The following is a 16,325-nucleotide window of genomic DNA, read 5'->3' as shown; positions in this document are numbered from 1 at the left end:
TTATTTTGTTTCAATATTAAACTATTTAAAAATTAAAAAACGAAAACAGGGAAATGCTTATTTATGTTATTTTCACGATAATAAAAAATATAGGGAAAATAGCTTTAAAAAAACTCGACTTATCTAATCAAAATCGATCCATAGGGGCTTGAACCCCCCCCCCCCTTTTGGTTTGACTAAGTCAATATGTATAACATAAAGTACTTTTATTTAAGTATATATATATGCAACCCTTATCTCCCCGCTTAAAAACAAGTTTAATTTTTCAATTAAATGGGTTTTTTCATGTGTGTATTTTTTGACATATTTATATAAATTTTTGTTTTTTAGTACAATTTTTTTATCAACTCTTTTTTTGACCAGTTTGTTTTTTGATTGGCTGGAAGATGTTGCTTTAAGCAAGAAGTCCGCCAAAGTGCTTTTTATTTGTACTTAAAGATTTAAAATAAATAAATATTCCAGCATAAAATATAACATTTTGAGATAAATATTTTTTTATCAACCGTGCCGAAAATTCAACCGTGATCTAATGAGAATATTTTTACTAAAAATAAACGTGGATCTTTACAATTATTTCTTCCTTTATGTACTCAGGTATTTAAAATGTTTTATTCCGCATTCTAAAAGCGAGTAAAACAAAGCACAAAAAAAGAAATAAATTATTCTTTGTTTATTTTTAAACGATAAACTTCTTAGAGCGTTTGATGTTTTAGGAAACCCTTTCATCTTGAAAGGGATTTCAGTCATTTAAAAAAAGATCCAAAATGGAATAAAAACATTTTCGCATTTGTGGTAAATAATAATTGGGTTTATTTGTCCTGAATAGACTGAAATATAAATTCAATCAATTAACGATATAATATTCTAGAAGTTTGTTTTTTCAAACAATCGGTAGGTGTAAAATATATTTAGAAGATAAATTGTATGGCTTGTCAAATAAATTTTGTCATTTATTTAGCAATTTTTAATTACGGTTTTTAAATAAAGACAATTTCAGCGTATTAATATTTTTATGTACATTTTTATTCATCATCAATATAAGACACATTTTTATTAGTTAATTTTATATTATTTAGGAAACATGCACTTTATTTTGATGCTATTTCTGGAATAACAACTTAATTTTGATGAATTTGTGATGTTTTCATATTATATAACATTCTTAGGTGATGTAGGTTAATTGTTTTGCTTATTATTTATTTTCGGTTAGTTAAAATAATAATAGAAAAAAACTATGCTAATAGTTATTAAAAATATAAAAAAATAGTCTTAGTTATTTAGATTTTTTTTTTGTTATTTAAAAAAAATAATTAAAAAATCAAATGAAGAAATGAAAAGAAAAATTAAATTTTTCAATGTTAATTCAAAATGGAAAAAGGTCAATTTTACTCAAACATAAATTTTTAAATCACTCTTTGTGTTTTTATGATTTGTCTATAGATTTAAATTAGGCCTTTTTATTTGTTTTATATATTGGAAGTTTTAAATGAACAAGAATTAATAATGGTAATTGTTTCATAATTTTTTCCGAGCGACTTAAAATTTTTTTTTACAGTGGTTTAAATACATATACTCGTATTTTGAATAACCTGAAAATGAGACGCTACGTGCCCTTTGAGACAAATGGCATATATTATGATTCTGCGCCATACTTGTACACAATGCTTGTTAGAAGCGCACTCAACGGGCATGACTTGTGACGTCAAATTGACGTAACGCCCACTGAAACCGTTTTTTATTTATTTATTTATTAACATACACGGCATAATTGCCTTTTACGAATTTATAATATAAACATATAAGTTTTTATATTTTTTAAACTACATATTTGCACTCAAAACTAAGGAACAATAATCAAGCCTAAAAATTATATAACATAATATTTTTTTTAAAAAAAAGTTTAAATAAAACAAAAGTTTGAAATAAAAAGTATACGAGAACTTTAAAAATTAATATAAAAAGTAAATCAGATTTTAAACATAACAAGGTTTATAGTAAAAATATATATAAAAAAAAAAACAGAAAATCATATATGAAGTAACTACATTAAATATGATTACTGCTCATCTTTGAAAAAGTTTATAAGGTTTGTTCTATAAGAACAATACCCCACATTAAATATATCCGATATGTGGGAACAACTATTGCCGAGTTCATGAAGTCGGCTCAATACGGCATTACAATCATACACTGTGCGTGAGTTACTACTGCAAAACGGTGGCACCCGCCTAGTTATCCTTCCAGGCACCCTGAAGTTGACGAGTGACAAAAGTATGTATGTATTAGCTTATAAACTCTAAAACTATTAATGAAAGCTGTGATAGTTACATCTACTGCACCAGAAAGGGATTTAAGTATGTTTTAAGTTATTCCAGATTTGTGAAAATACCCTATTTCAGGGTCATTTTTAATAAGTTGTAAATAATTCACTATTGGAAAATTGGAATCAAGTTGTGACAGATGGAAGGAATCGAACCTTAAAACTTGGATCCATGAGTCGGTTCTAATTGTGCAATATTCTATGAATTGTGTAAATTTATTTATTTATTTTATTCATACAAATACATACATATTCCAAAAAAATACAATAATATCGTATCCCAAACTCCATGAGGCGAAGGACCCCGTGTTAAGATATAGTTTTTGGTATAATATTAGTTTATTGACAATAATATATTAACCTAACTATCCAAAAATGATAATATAATCTTTTCCGAACCCTTTCATGCTTTATCCACACGTGTCGTAAATAACAACGGTACCTACCGAAAAAAGGTAACAAAATTTAATAAAATAGGGATTGGAATTTGAACATCTTATCCGCGATTCACCACCTCCAGGATACATGAAGATAATTATTTAATTCAATTATCAACAATATTTTGAGTTTGTCAATTTTTGTTTTGACAAGGACGGGATTCAACTACCTGGGTAGCTATTAATATTTACATATTACAACACAGATGAAGAACATTTTTAAAAAGGCAATATAGAAATCTAGGCATTTACAGGGTTTATGACCGGACATTGGCCGGTTTAAGTGACTATTTTACCCACTGTGTAACATGTGCCATCCTGCCTATATTTGAACAACTATGTGCTTTCAACTTTTCCATCTGTTGGCGTTTTTGAAGTGAGGAACTGGAAACCTTTATTGTTGTGGAATATAGAAGTGTAGAAATCCAGAGAGCTTATAAACTGTCGTTGGCTCGTTTAAGTGACCACAAAATAATGAATGTTACACCCTGTGTAACATTAATCATTTGAACATATATATAAAATAGATGCACAATGGTGAATGTTACGTAGTGTGTTAAGTGGTCACTTAAACGAGCCAATGATACGTCATAAGCCTTGTCTATGCCTAGACTTCTGTATTACCTTCTCTGAAATGTTCTTCATCTCTGTTGTAATATGTTAAATTCTTCTAGAAATTGTACTATATATGGCAAAAGGACACTGCAATACAGTAAACCTAAGATATTTTACATGTTAACAAACCATATTAAAAATAGTGATTTACAGGATTGAGACATATGCTCAAATATGGTTAGTGGAATTAAGTTTTTTTATTATGGAAATAATAGACGAGTGATACTTTCCACAAATTTGTAATATCCAGTGGCCGGCTTCATCGCTTTCGCGACATTTTCGCGAGTGTTATCTTTATTAATGAGTTCAATGTATTCATACAAAACAAAGGTAAAGATAGGAATTAAGTTTCTTAAATAAAGTTATTTTTGTCTTAAGGATCATTATGAATTTTTTTTCGGGTTAACTAATGAGTTGGTGTAATATTATTAATGAGTTTAGGTATATTATTCTTATTTTTAGTGTAAAATCCTTCTTTAGGGTGATTTTTGTCAATTATGATTTTTGAAAAACAAAGGGTAAAAATATATTATAATAGGTATAGTAATGGAAAATGGACATGTGTAATATGTTCATAAATTAGTTGTATACCCACGAACAGGCCATGCCTTTGTGGGATTTTTTGTTTACTATTTTTACTATTAGTATGTATTTCATTGCTATGTAACTTTGCTTTATTTTTTTAATACTCTGTTTTATATCTAATGAATAAAAAATAAATAAAAAAAATAGTAATAAATAAAAAAACTCTACCTCGAGTTAATTTTTTAATTTATTAAAATCGAGAATTTCTAGTTTTATATTAATTTTGTATTAATTGTATTAATGTAATAAAATTTGGTGAAATATGTAAAATTTTTCAAATAAAATTATAATTAATGTAGGTTAAGTATGAAAAATCGAAGCAATATATAAGAACCTGCTGACGAACAACTTAGCAGGACTTTAATTTGAGAACTATAGTGTAAATATTTTTGAAAAAAAAAATTATGTTATATTTTTTATTATGTTAAGATCTTCATTTATATATCACGTTTATTTTCAATCTCTGTATAATTTAATCTCAGTGTGAGTTATACTGCCAATTTTACTGCCTCAAATAACGGACACCGGATAATTGCAAGTTACGCTCCCGAGCAGTTTCGAGAAAAATCGGTACGTGACACAAGAATGGGCAGTAAAATCGGTCAAACGCCCAAAAATGGTTTACGATCAGGCGTTAAAAACTTAACATTGGTTTTTACGGCATTGATAAGTTTTATAGTGCGAATATGAATGCGGGCGAAGGAATAAATCACCGAAATTATGCGATATAACACCGGTATCTTCGTGTCGCTTACCTTGCTGTTTTATGGTCGCCATTGTTTGGAGTGATTGCGCACGGCCGTGTGTGAAATAAAATATATAAACTTCATGTGATAAAAGCGAGATTCGTTGACCTTTACACTCTTCAAATACAAAGTACAATAAAAACACTGTACTTTCCTATGCAGTTATTCGCGGGTCGAATGACATTGGATTTTTTCAATATTTACTTACTGACATACCTCCCTCAATATTGTTTTTAATTATTAGTTATTTGTACGAGACGCGTTTCCGCCTCGTATAAAGAATTGTGAGACTGTAAAAATCTCGGCAAGGCGCTGGTATTCTACTGCGAGCTGCGATAGGTATCAGTAGCCCGTAGGTATGAATATTTATTCCAAATACTGTCGGCTGACAGTGGCGGCTAGCAGGTTGTAAATCCGCTTCTGGATTCGGCTGAGTCCAGGAAAGATGCAGTGAAGATCTGAAGACGAAGTGGCGAAGTAATCGGGCAGAGTAGAGTTAAAAGAGAGTGTTTACTGTTTTCGATCGATGTCTTTATTTCTCACATGTGCACAGTTTTATACAAGATTACAAAATCTGACCCTACGGTTAACTTAGGTATGGGATTGGTGCCGGCCCCCCACTCCTGTCAAGTATTCTCCCGAGCGGCCAACGTAAATAGGCGCCCCCTAGCCAACGTATAAGCCCCGACCCCCGCCTCCGTCCCTTCATTGCACAATCGAGCGCCGACTAGAGCGGACGTGAAAGGGCCGCTAGCTTGACACGCTCCCGCTCAATTCGTCCTTTTTACGGCAGCGGCCGGTTAGGCACGGAATTAGCCTCGCAGACTCATACATACTAGGTTATATATTAAATACAAGTAAAATAATAATTGAAACATTTATACGAACATACAATAATAAAATAAAGGACTATGACGTCGGCTACACTCCCCCCTGTCGAGAGACACTCCTTAGTAATCAGACGTCATCTTGTTTTACATTAAGTACTGCGAGTTTGGCCGTTGGTCGCGTGAATTCGCCTTTCGCTGTCTTGACCCTTGCGGTTCTGATGATACCATCTCGTCCCGGGTTGACCTCGATAATTATCCAACGTGGCCACTCGTTCCGAGGTAGAGCTGGGTCCGTGATTATCACTACATCTCCTACTTCTAGCGGTTTTGTAATCTCCCTCCATTTTTGTCTCTGGGCCAGGGTTGGTAGGTATTCACGAAGCCATCTTTTCCAAAATTGATCGGCCATTCTTTGGGCGATTCGCCATTGTTTTTTAAGGCACACTTCTGGGGGCGTGTCTCGGTAGTCCGCTAAGCGAGGTTGGCTACCGTCATCACCTATCAAGAAATGCATAGGTGTTAGTGGTGGAGCGTCTCTCGCGTCAAGTGACAGGTGAGTCAGAGGTCTTGTATTCACAGTAAACTCTGCTTCTGCAATGGCTGTCAATAAGACTTCCTCTTTTGGGGCCTGTTCTTTTAATATTGCCATTAACGCGCGCTTTGCACTTCGGATCAACCTTTCCCAGCTACCCCCCATAAATGGGCTTGCCGGAGAGTTGAATTTCCATCGAATTCCCCGCACGGTGGCTGCATTCTGAAGCTCAGGATTGTCTGCGAGTTGTCGTACTGCTTCCGATATTTCTTTATCCGCTCCTTTGAAGTTAGTTCCGTTATCGGAATACATCGTGTTAGGGTGTCCGCGTCGCGCGGCCATCCTTCGAAGAGCTTGGATGGTCGCGTCCGCACTTAAAGAGTGAGTTATTTCGATATGAATCGCACGTATCGTCATACATGTAAATAAGGCCCCGTAGCGCTTTTCTTTATGTCGCCCAACAGTTACATATAAAGGTCCAAACATATCGACTCCGCAGTGTGTAAACGGACGAACGTGATGATCTAGGCGTGCTACCGGTAACTGTCCCATTAATGGCGCAATCGGATGACTCCTTTCATTTCGATAAAATTGGCAACGGTGTATTATTTGTCGAATATTTGATCTTAATTTTGTGATGAAGAAACGCTGCCTTAGATCACTCATCGTCCTCTCTGTACTTGCGTGATTAGCTTTTTCGTGGAAATTTCTTACAAGCAGGCGTGTATAAGCATGAGTTCCGTCTAAAATTATGGGTGACTTTATTTCGGCGGCCATGTTGTCTGTTGCCATTAATCTAGTACCCATTTTTAAAACATTATCCTTATCCAGGTATGGATTTAGACATGAAATTTTACTAGCTTTCGGGAGAGACTCCCCCCGTGAAAGGATTTCTATCTCTTTGTTGTAGCTATCGGATTGCGCAATCTTAATCCATGTAAGTTCCGATGCTGATATTTCTTGAGCAGTTAGTGTAGCGCTAATGATTCGCTCTCTTTTGCGACACCTGTTGACGAATCGAAAAATCCACGCCGTAGTTCTAATTAAACGTTGCCACGACGAAAACCTGTTCTGATCCGGGAGAGCATTCAGCATTATTGCACTGTTCAAACATATTGTTTCGGTCCGCAACTCTGTGTTAGCCAGGTTTCGATTTGTATTTAAACCTTTGACAGGTGGCCACATATCTTCAGAATATTTGAGGAATTCAGGACCTCCGAACCACATTCCTTTCATCGTAAGGTCAGGTATCTCTCCATCTCGGGTACCTAAATCTGCTGGATTCTGCTTTGTGGGCACCCATCTCCATTCCGTTGAGTTAGTAAGTTCGTCTATCTCACCCAATCTGTGTGCGACAAATGGTGAGTATGTTCGCGCATCACTCTGTACCCAAATTAAGACAGTTGTCGAGTCCGTCCAGTAAATAGTTTTTATAATACGGCTATCACATTCCTTTTTAATAGTAGCCGCTAGACGCGCTGCTATAAGAGCGGCTTGCAGTTCGAGCCGCGGTATCGATAAGGCACGCAATGGGCTCACCTTGCATTTACTGCCTATGAATGTGATTAAACTTTTGTCCATTGTCCTTTCGACGAAATATGCCACCGCACAGCTTGCTTGCTCCGAAGCGTCACAAAACACATGTAATTCTACCGGTGCTTCTTTATAGCTTGTGCATTGCCTCGGAATCGCGCAATTTGTTTCTTGTAAGATTTTCAACCATTTATGCCACTTTACCGCGTATTTTCCATCTACTTCAGTGTCCCAATTAGTTTTCGAACGCCATACCTCTTGTAGTAAGATACGAGGTCGGATTGTTAAACACCCAATGAATCCAAGGGGATCAAAAATGCTCATTACTTCACTAAGCATTTCGCGCTTGGTAGGTATATAGAGTTCGGACACCGCTGGAGTTTCTTTGAATTTAAACAAAAAATTGTCACTAACTGGATTCCACTTTATCCCGAGCACTCTTTCGGTTACATCTTGTCCACTTATTATATTTATAGATGTATTCGCACGCAGATTTTCCGGTATTGCTCGTACTACCTCTGGATTATTTGAGGCCCAATTTGTTAACTCAAAACCACCTCGTCCGAGCACTGTGGTAATATCGCTTCGCAATTGAATGCTTTCTTTTACCGAGTCGATTCCTATTAGAAAATCGTCTACATAAAAATTATTTAAAATGGCCATCTTTGCTTTCATCATTCCAAGTGATTGTTCCTCCGCTATTTTATTTTTAACAAACTGAGCGCTGCTCGGTGAGCATGTAGCTCCGAACGTCATTGAGCTCATGACCATCTCGCGGATATGTTCGTCTTCATTATCACGCCAAAGAAATCTTTGTGACTGTTGATCTTCGTCGCGTATTCGGATTCTCAGAAACATTTCTTTAATATCCGCCGCGAGGGCGATTTTTCCCTCTCGAAATCGTATCACGTTCCCTAGAAGTGAAGTTAGCATATCTGGTCCACTTAGTAAGCAATCGTTCAACGAAACACCGCGATATTTACTTGCGGCGTCGAAGACAATACGTAGCTTTCCGGGTTTATTCACATGACTAACTGCGAAGTGCGGTAGGTAGTACGTTCTATTCGTCAATGTATTTTTCTCAATGCATGTGAGCTCTCGGGCATATCCCTTACTGATATACTCATTTATTTTTAATTTGTACGCGATAGCAAAGGATTCGTTTTTGCGAAATTTCTTTTCAATAAGTTCTAGTCTTCGTAGCGCCGTTTGCCGATTATTTGGGAGGCTTATGACGTCGTCTTTCCACAAAAGTCCTGTTTCCCATTGTCCCGATATCAGAGGTCGAGTAGTGTTTTGAAGAATATCAATTGCTCTTTTTTCACTAAAAGATATTCTAATTGTCGGCAAAATACCTAACGAGTCAACGGCATAATTTTTCTTCACAAGATTTTCTAATCGGGCGTTGTCTTGTATTGCGGCGATTGTTTGAAACGGCATTGTATTTGTACCGCCGTGAATCGCCTCTCCTAATGCAGTAACGGAGATAATATATCTCCCGCTTTTCCTTGCTTCCCTCGTTACAATCAAGGAAGCATTATCTTGGCCAATTAAAATTTGCGGGCGCACTGTTTTAATTTGTCCGGCGTCCATTACGGCTTGAGGCGGTAAATTTAAATATTGCATCGTGTTAGCTCGCATTTTGTATATTTCACTGTTATCGCCGCGGATATTTACTGTTATGCGACGTGATGACTCGTCCGTCACATTCATGCCACCGGCCCCGTGAATTTTTAGTCCTCGTATTTTCCCTGACGCACCTGCACGGTCCGCCACTTCACTGTCGATGAGGGTGATTGTAGACCCTTCATCCAACAAGGCGTACGAAGTCACTGTTCCCGCTGGTCCACTTATTTCCACCGGTAATAATTTTAAAAGAATCGGTCCGTTCGTTGACCACGTGTTCACAACTGTTCTATTTCGTGAGTTTTCATTGTCATAGCGGTTTTCACTTTCACTCACTAAATTCTCACTTGATTCTCTCCTTGCGGATTGATTTCCGTTCAAGGAATTGTTTTGTCGCGAAAACGATGAGCTCGAGGCTCCGACCTCGGCGGTAGGTCGATATTCGCGCACTTCTCCGCGGTTAGATTCGTGAAGCGTTTTATGGTGCAATGAACGGCACCTATCAACGCTGCACTCACGCGAATGTTTACATTGCGTAACCCTATGCGATTCCCCTAAGCACGAAAAGCATAAGTTTTTACTTTTAACTATTTGCCATCGCTCGGCCACTGATAACTTTAAATAGTCCCGGCACGACTGAATAGGGTGAGATCGATTACACAATGCACACTTGTTCTTCTCACCTGTAGGTATTTGAGGCACTACCGCGGTATTAACTAACTCGCGTTTTCGATTGCCTTTTCCACTATAAATGTTCGGTTCGATACCTCCGCACAACATTGCGGCGCTCGATATTTCTTCTAGCCAGACAGAAAAATCTTTAACAGTGGCTCTGTTATTATCACCTCTTCTGGCCCCCCACCACGATGTACGCATACATAGCGGTAGTTTCGCTACTAGCTCGCTTAGTAACTGCGGGGTAGTAAGATATTCACCACCGAAGCCTTCCAGAGTGGCGATCACGTTGCTGATGGCACCAGATAGCTCGATCAGTGACTCCGTCGAACCAGTACCCTGAAGACATTGGAGTCTCCTTACTCTATCCAGCATGGCTGCGACGATGACTTCTTTTTGGCCAAAGCGCAGCTCCAAAGTTCGGATGATTTGTCCGACGTTACGCGGCTCTACGAGTAGCGCTGAGACCGCCTCTCTCGCTCGCCCCCTCAGGGCGCGCTGCAGACGTAGGAGGTTCTCCGGCTCTGATAGGCGGCACATCTCAGTCGATTGATGATACTGAGAGCTAAAGGTGGGCCACTCCAGCGGCTCTCCTGTGTAGACGGGCAGGTCCTTGGCGCTGGACTGTCGGGCCATCATGGCCCCAACTCTGCTGTCGTCTTCCACGTTAGGCGGCCTGGGGCTCCCTATCGACGAGGTTCTTATTGCTGAGGCCATCTCAGCAATAGCGGTGGCCATCTGCGCCATGGGATCTGCGGAGCGGTTGACCCACGTCTCTGTGAGTCCAGCAGCGCTCTCCTCAGATCCTTCCAATGGTGGGAGTGTAGATGGTCCCTGTTCTCCGTCCAACGGCTGTGGGCGGCTCTCTCTTCTACTCTGGCGCTTCAGTTGGATGCGAAGCTCCTTGTTCTGTGCCTTCAGGAATCTGATGGTGTTGGCTGATGCTTGAGAAGCGTTGTCAGAAGCATCGTCGTCGGATGATTCTCTTTCAGATATGGCGGGGTCCACCAGTTCGGCGGCGTTCTTCCCCGATCGCAATACAGGAGTCATCTTGGGCGGCTGTGATATTCAGTAGAAGATTCGGCAGTGAAGGACCACTTTGTACGAGACGCGTTTCCGCCTCGTATAAAGAATTGTGAGACTGTAAAAATCTCGGCAAGGCGCTGGTATTCTACTGCGAGCTGCGATAGGTATCAGTAGCCCGTAGGTATGAATATTTATTCCAAATACTGTCGGCTGACAGTGGCGGCTAGCAGGTTGTAAATCCGCTTCTGGATTCGGCTGAGTCCAGGAAAGATGCAGTGAAGATCTGAAGACGAAGTGGCGAAGTAATCGGGCAGAGTAGAGTTAAAAGAGAGTGTTTACTGTTTTCGATCGATGTCTTTATTTCTCACATGTGCACAGTTTTATACAAGATTACAAAATCTGACCCTACGGTTAACTTAGGTATGGGATTGGTGCCGGCCCCCCACTCCTGTCAAGTATTCTCCCGAGCGGCCAACGTAAATAGGCGCCCCCTAGCCAACGTATAAGCCCCGACCCCCGCCTCCGTCCCTTCATTGCACAATCGAGCGCCGACTAGAGCGGACGTGAAAGGGCCGCTAGCTTGACACGCTCCCGCTCAATTCGTCCTTTTTACGGCAGCGGCCGGTTAGGCACGGAATTAGCCTCGCAGACTCATACATACTAGGTTATATATTAAATACAAGTAAAATAATAATTGAAACATTTATACGAACATACAATAATAAAATAAAGGACTATGACGTCGGCTACATTATTTTTACTTTGTTTGTTTTGACATTTACATTTGTTTTAATTTTTTAAGCATTACTACTATTAACACGTATGTTTCATTTTTTAATTTTAAATGGTATATTCTCTTATTTACATTAAAACGAAGTTATACAGAAAGCAGCCAGCCATAGAAAAGTGAAACTGAGATAATAGCACTTTTGTGAAAAGAGTGAATAATCAAATCTCCACAACAGTTGAAATATTTTTACTTTTGGCAGATGATAAAAAATGAATACATCAGTTTTTTGTTGTTACAAACATGAATCTAATTACGTATTTGACCTGTTTTTATGATTTTTAAAATACCGTTACATTATTCTAGTTCTGTGGGTGTTTTCTGCAAATTGAGAAATGCCGATTTTGAGATCGATACTATTTTCAGAAGGGGATTATAAAAGTTTTTTGTACGAAAGCAACCCGGCAGTTTTTAGCAAAACATAGAATAGACCTTACTGCATCCGATAACACCAAAATATCATTTTTTCAAAACTGTGGACCGGCTGCTTTCTGCATAACTACGTTCATTTGTTCTACAATTTTTATTATTATCGATATATATTGAACTTAATATTAATGCTTCAGTTATTATTATTATCGGTTTGTTTTCTTATTCATATTTATGTTTTATTTCTTAATTAGAAATGCTTATTATTATTTTAATTATTAATGTAGTGAATACTTGTAATATCGTATTAAACATTATATTATATGAACTCGGCAATAGTTATTTCCACGTATCGGATATATTTAGTGTAGGGTATTGTTCTTATAAAACAAATCTTTTGAACTTTTTCAAAGATCTTGAATGGTAATAATATTTATTTATTTATACATTTCATAATACATACAATTTTTTGTTCACTTTACCCAGCTGTATGAAATAGTCTTTCATGATTTTTTTGTTATGTTACTTTAAATGTTTTTATTGTATAATTTGTTTTTTACATTTATTCTAAAATTGTTTAAACTTTCTACTGAATATATTGGATAATTTTTAGGTTCATTTTTTTTATAAATCATGGGTAAAAAAAAAATTCACTAAATAATTCACGAAATACAAGTTATTTCCTAATATTAAACTAAATTACTTTCCTAAGGATTAGATTCCAAAATTGGAACCCGTCTCCTCAGGTAGGGTTATATTCTCAAGGGTGCACTTCCAGTGCAAGCGGAATTACGCCTTATGGTTTCCTGGTATTGCGCATTTTGGACTATAAAACAAAGACGTCACATAAATTTTCGCATAAAGTTCCGATTTCTACATATTTTTCTATGAACTTACGTTTTCAAAGGACAGTGCTTCAAAAAATATGTTTAGTAATAAAATATTATATTTTTAAACTTAAAAAAAAAATTAGTCTTAAAATAGTACAAACATAATACATGCATGTCCTTATATAAACTTATATCTAATTATCATTAAAATATGTACTTATTCATAATATTTCTAAACAATATGTAAACACTTGAAAGCTATCTCAAAAATATTACTGAGAACAAAACATTTAAAACAAATTCATCATATTACAAAACAAATCTCTAAAAATAATCCCAAGAATAAAAAAAACATTAACACAAGGGTAAGGTCAATGCTTAATTACTTACCTAAAGTACTTACTTATTGTAAACAAAGAAAAACCCTTCGGTATAATGATTTTTGTTTAAAAAATCATTTAATCATAATTTTGGAAAACCTACAAAAACTTTTGTAAAGTCAACCCGAATTCGATTACTTTCTAAGAGCTAACTTAACTTTTACACATGTTTTTTTAACTTACATTTAAATTATTTTTTTGTTCTCTTATTTTTAATGATATTTCCTTATAATATTACTGTACAGCTCGGTGCATCAACGAGTTTTGTGCCTTTGTCTTTTTACGAAATCGCAGTCTTACTTCATTTTCATATCCATGTTCACATTGATTAGAAAAAACCTTTTTAGTCAACTCTTTTGAGGAATAACCATCAATCATTTTGTGAACGAAAAACATTACATTAAAATAAATCACTTGAGGTACTGTCATAATTTTTGTTTGTTTCCTCAATTTAATCCCAGTGTATATATTCCTTCTAAAAATAACTCATATTCTGTAGAACGGTAAGTTTATCGTTTTCCTTTTCAGTAGCCAAAAACAAAATACTACTACAATTTGCATGAATTTGCGCTTATATATCTTCTGATTTATCTCATGATAGCCGTTAAATCAAATCAAATTAAAAATATGCATACAAGATATTTGAATGACCCTAAACTAGAACTTCTAAGATTAGTATAAAACTTAGTAAACACCAACTGTCCTCAAATAAAATCATAATTTCAATTTTCAAACTTGACAAAAAACGAACACAATGTATGTTTACACCTAATACAATAAAATATTTACATAAATTTTCATTCTCAACACTATTTCAACAAATGTTTCGTGTCCACTTGGCCAGAATCCGAACCTAGGATCTTAAAAATCATGGCTGAATGCTTTAATTATTATATAACGGAGCGAACTGTTTCTTTTTTCAGAATTTTTACCTGAGAGTAGCCATTGAGTCAAAAACAGTCGCTTAGAGTTCTGGTTCGATGTTCACACGAAACTGTATTATTTATTTGTTTTAAAAAAATGCATAATTTTTATTTGATTTTAAAAATGAATTCTATTGAACTTTGATCAATAATTTTTAAAAACAAACTTGAATATCGTCGACCTCAATCCATCACCGCCCAACTCAAATTTGACCACTTAAGAGGAGAGAGATTCAAACTTTATTTTTCATGTGTTCTGTCAAATGATGTATTTGAAAAATATATTTTTGTCAATCTTACTTTACCATTACATATTATACATGTTTTTTTGTTTGCATTAATAATATTTGAACATATAAAATATCAACATAAGTTCTGTTAGTTTTTTTTCCAAATAAAAAGAACAAGAGGGCAAAATAAAAAAAATATGACAAATTTGTCAATACTGTATTCCACTTCATCGTTTTGATATAAATTGGTCAATAATTTAAAGCATCCTCACCGTTCACCGCGCAAATAACACGAGCTGCTTTAGCAGCTTCATTCTCTTGATGGAACGTAAACAAACGGAGGTGTTAAAAATGCTTATTTTTGTCTACTTAATATTTCATTTTAAAGTCTTATAATCAAATAAAATTGAAAGGCTCATAATCAAATAAAATAAATTATGTAACGTAAAAATAAACACAATATCTTGTAGAACTGAATTTTTTATATTAAATAACTTATAACCTTTACCATTTTATTTCACTTCGGTGCTCATTTTTCAACTCGGATAAATACGCCAAACGACATAACTGGATGACATAGGAGGCGATACGAGTGTTACATCCGCGGAGATAGATTACCGTCGACGATATACTATTTCACGTTTGCATACATCAAGCACATGAGCATTTTTCTTTTTCGAAATGGCACTCGGATATCGACATATTGGAATCTCATGAACAGTAGCATAAACTGTTTGTGTTATTTTAATAATATATAACAATACTATATAATCTAGTAACAAAAATTTATAGGGACTGTTCTTTATAAAATCATTTATATGTTGGAAATAAATACAAATTTCTGATTTTTAACCCGCCACTTTTTTCCTGTAAACTTGCACTCAATTTATTAATATGTTGGCAACTACTGTGAATATTACCACACTTTTTTTTATCTTGTCTCTTTTCTCATAAAAAATGGTTGTAACATATTGAGGTAGGTACATCAGGTTATTTAAAATAAAATATTTTGTCCATTAGGATCTACGAAAAATACAAAATATCGAGTACCCTGAATCAAAAATATAATTCATTCGTTGGAGAGTGTCGATAAGACACGCATATAATTTAAATAAAATTAAAGAAGGCAGTGATTCTTGGGTGATTGTTTCCTTACTTTAAGTTACCACTCAGTGACTCGAGGGAGTTTTTTCACACATAATGTTGAAGTTTACATCGTAGATATTCAACGTGCAATAAATATGTTTTTTTTAAATATACACAAACAAAGAAAGAAGTCATCATACCGTTTGCCCGTAGGAGCCAGTGGAGGAGAGTGACGTGGATAAAACGCCACATCACTCGGTCTTTGCATACAGACTTCACATCTTTTATATTCGTTCATCTCGCGGTCAAGTCTATCTCAATCTTCCTTATTTTCTTTATCTACCAACACACCTATCGGACGTTATTTTGCTGTCCATCCGTTCAACTTGTTCACACCATCGCAGCACCAGTTTCATTTTGTTGATAATGCATGTTTTAGCCCTGCATAATGTACGTATCTCATTTTCTTTGGATCCATCACAGATTTTTAAACAGACAGTCGCCGATCGCAGAGATCGACTTCAACAGTTTTCACAGTTCATGCTGAAGAGCAATCTCAGGGTAAAATATTATTATATGAAACAATAAATATACATACTAATATATTAACAAATACGTAACTCTCCAATACTCAATATTTGTTAAAATATTGAATTAAACCAATAAATCAAGAGAGAATAAGAAATGTAACATCCATAACAAAATGATAGGTAATGCCAAAATCTAGACAAGTAAATATCTTGTGAAAAAATTCCAACAATATTTCTTTAATAACAAAAATAAAAAAAAAAAACA

General features: G+C 35.6%; 1 protein-coding gene across 1 annotated transcript; it reads right to left on the bottom strand.

The window, feature by feature from the left end:
• Positions 1-5,660: 5,660 nt before the first annotated feature.
• Positions 5,661-10,949, bottom strand: LOC148275501 (uncharacterized). The gene has a single exon (XM_088235620.1). The coding sequence runs from the start codon at positions 10,947-10,949 to the stop codon at positions 5,661-5,663; it is 5,289 nt and encodes a 1,762-aa protein (XP_088091746.1).
• Positions 10,950-16,325: the final 5,376 nt, after the last annotated feature.

This window comes from Micrasema longulum, unplaced genomic scaffold (assembly GCF_059751315.1).
Source record: "Micrasema longulum isolate JH-2025_06_02 unplaced genomic scaffold, ASM5975131v1 h1tg001411l, whole genome shotgun sequence".
In the NCBI taxonomy this organism is placed as follows: Eukaryota; Metazoa; Arthropoda; class Insecta; order Trichoptera; family Brachycentridae; genus Micrasema; species Micrasema longulum.
The sequence above is the reverse complement of the archived record's forward strand: the minus strand, read 5'-3'. Positions and strand labels throughout refer to the sequence as shown.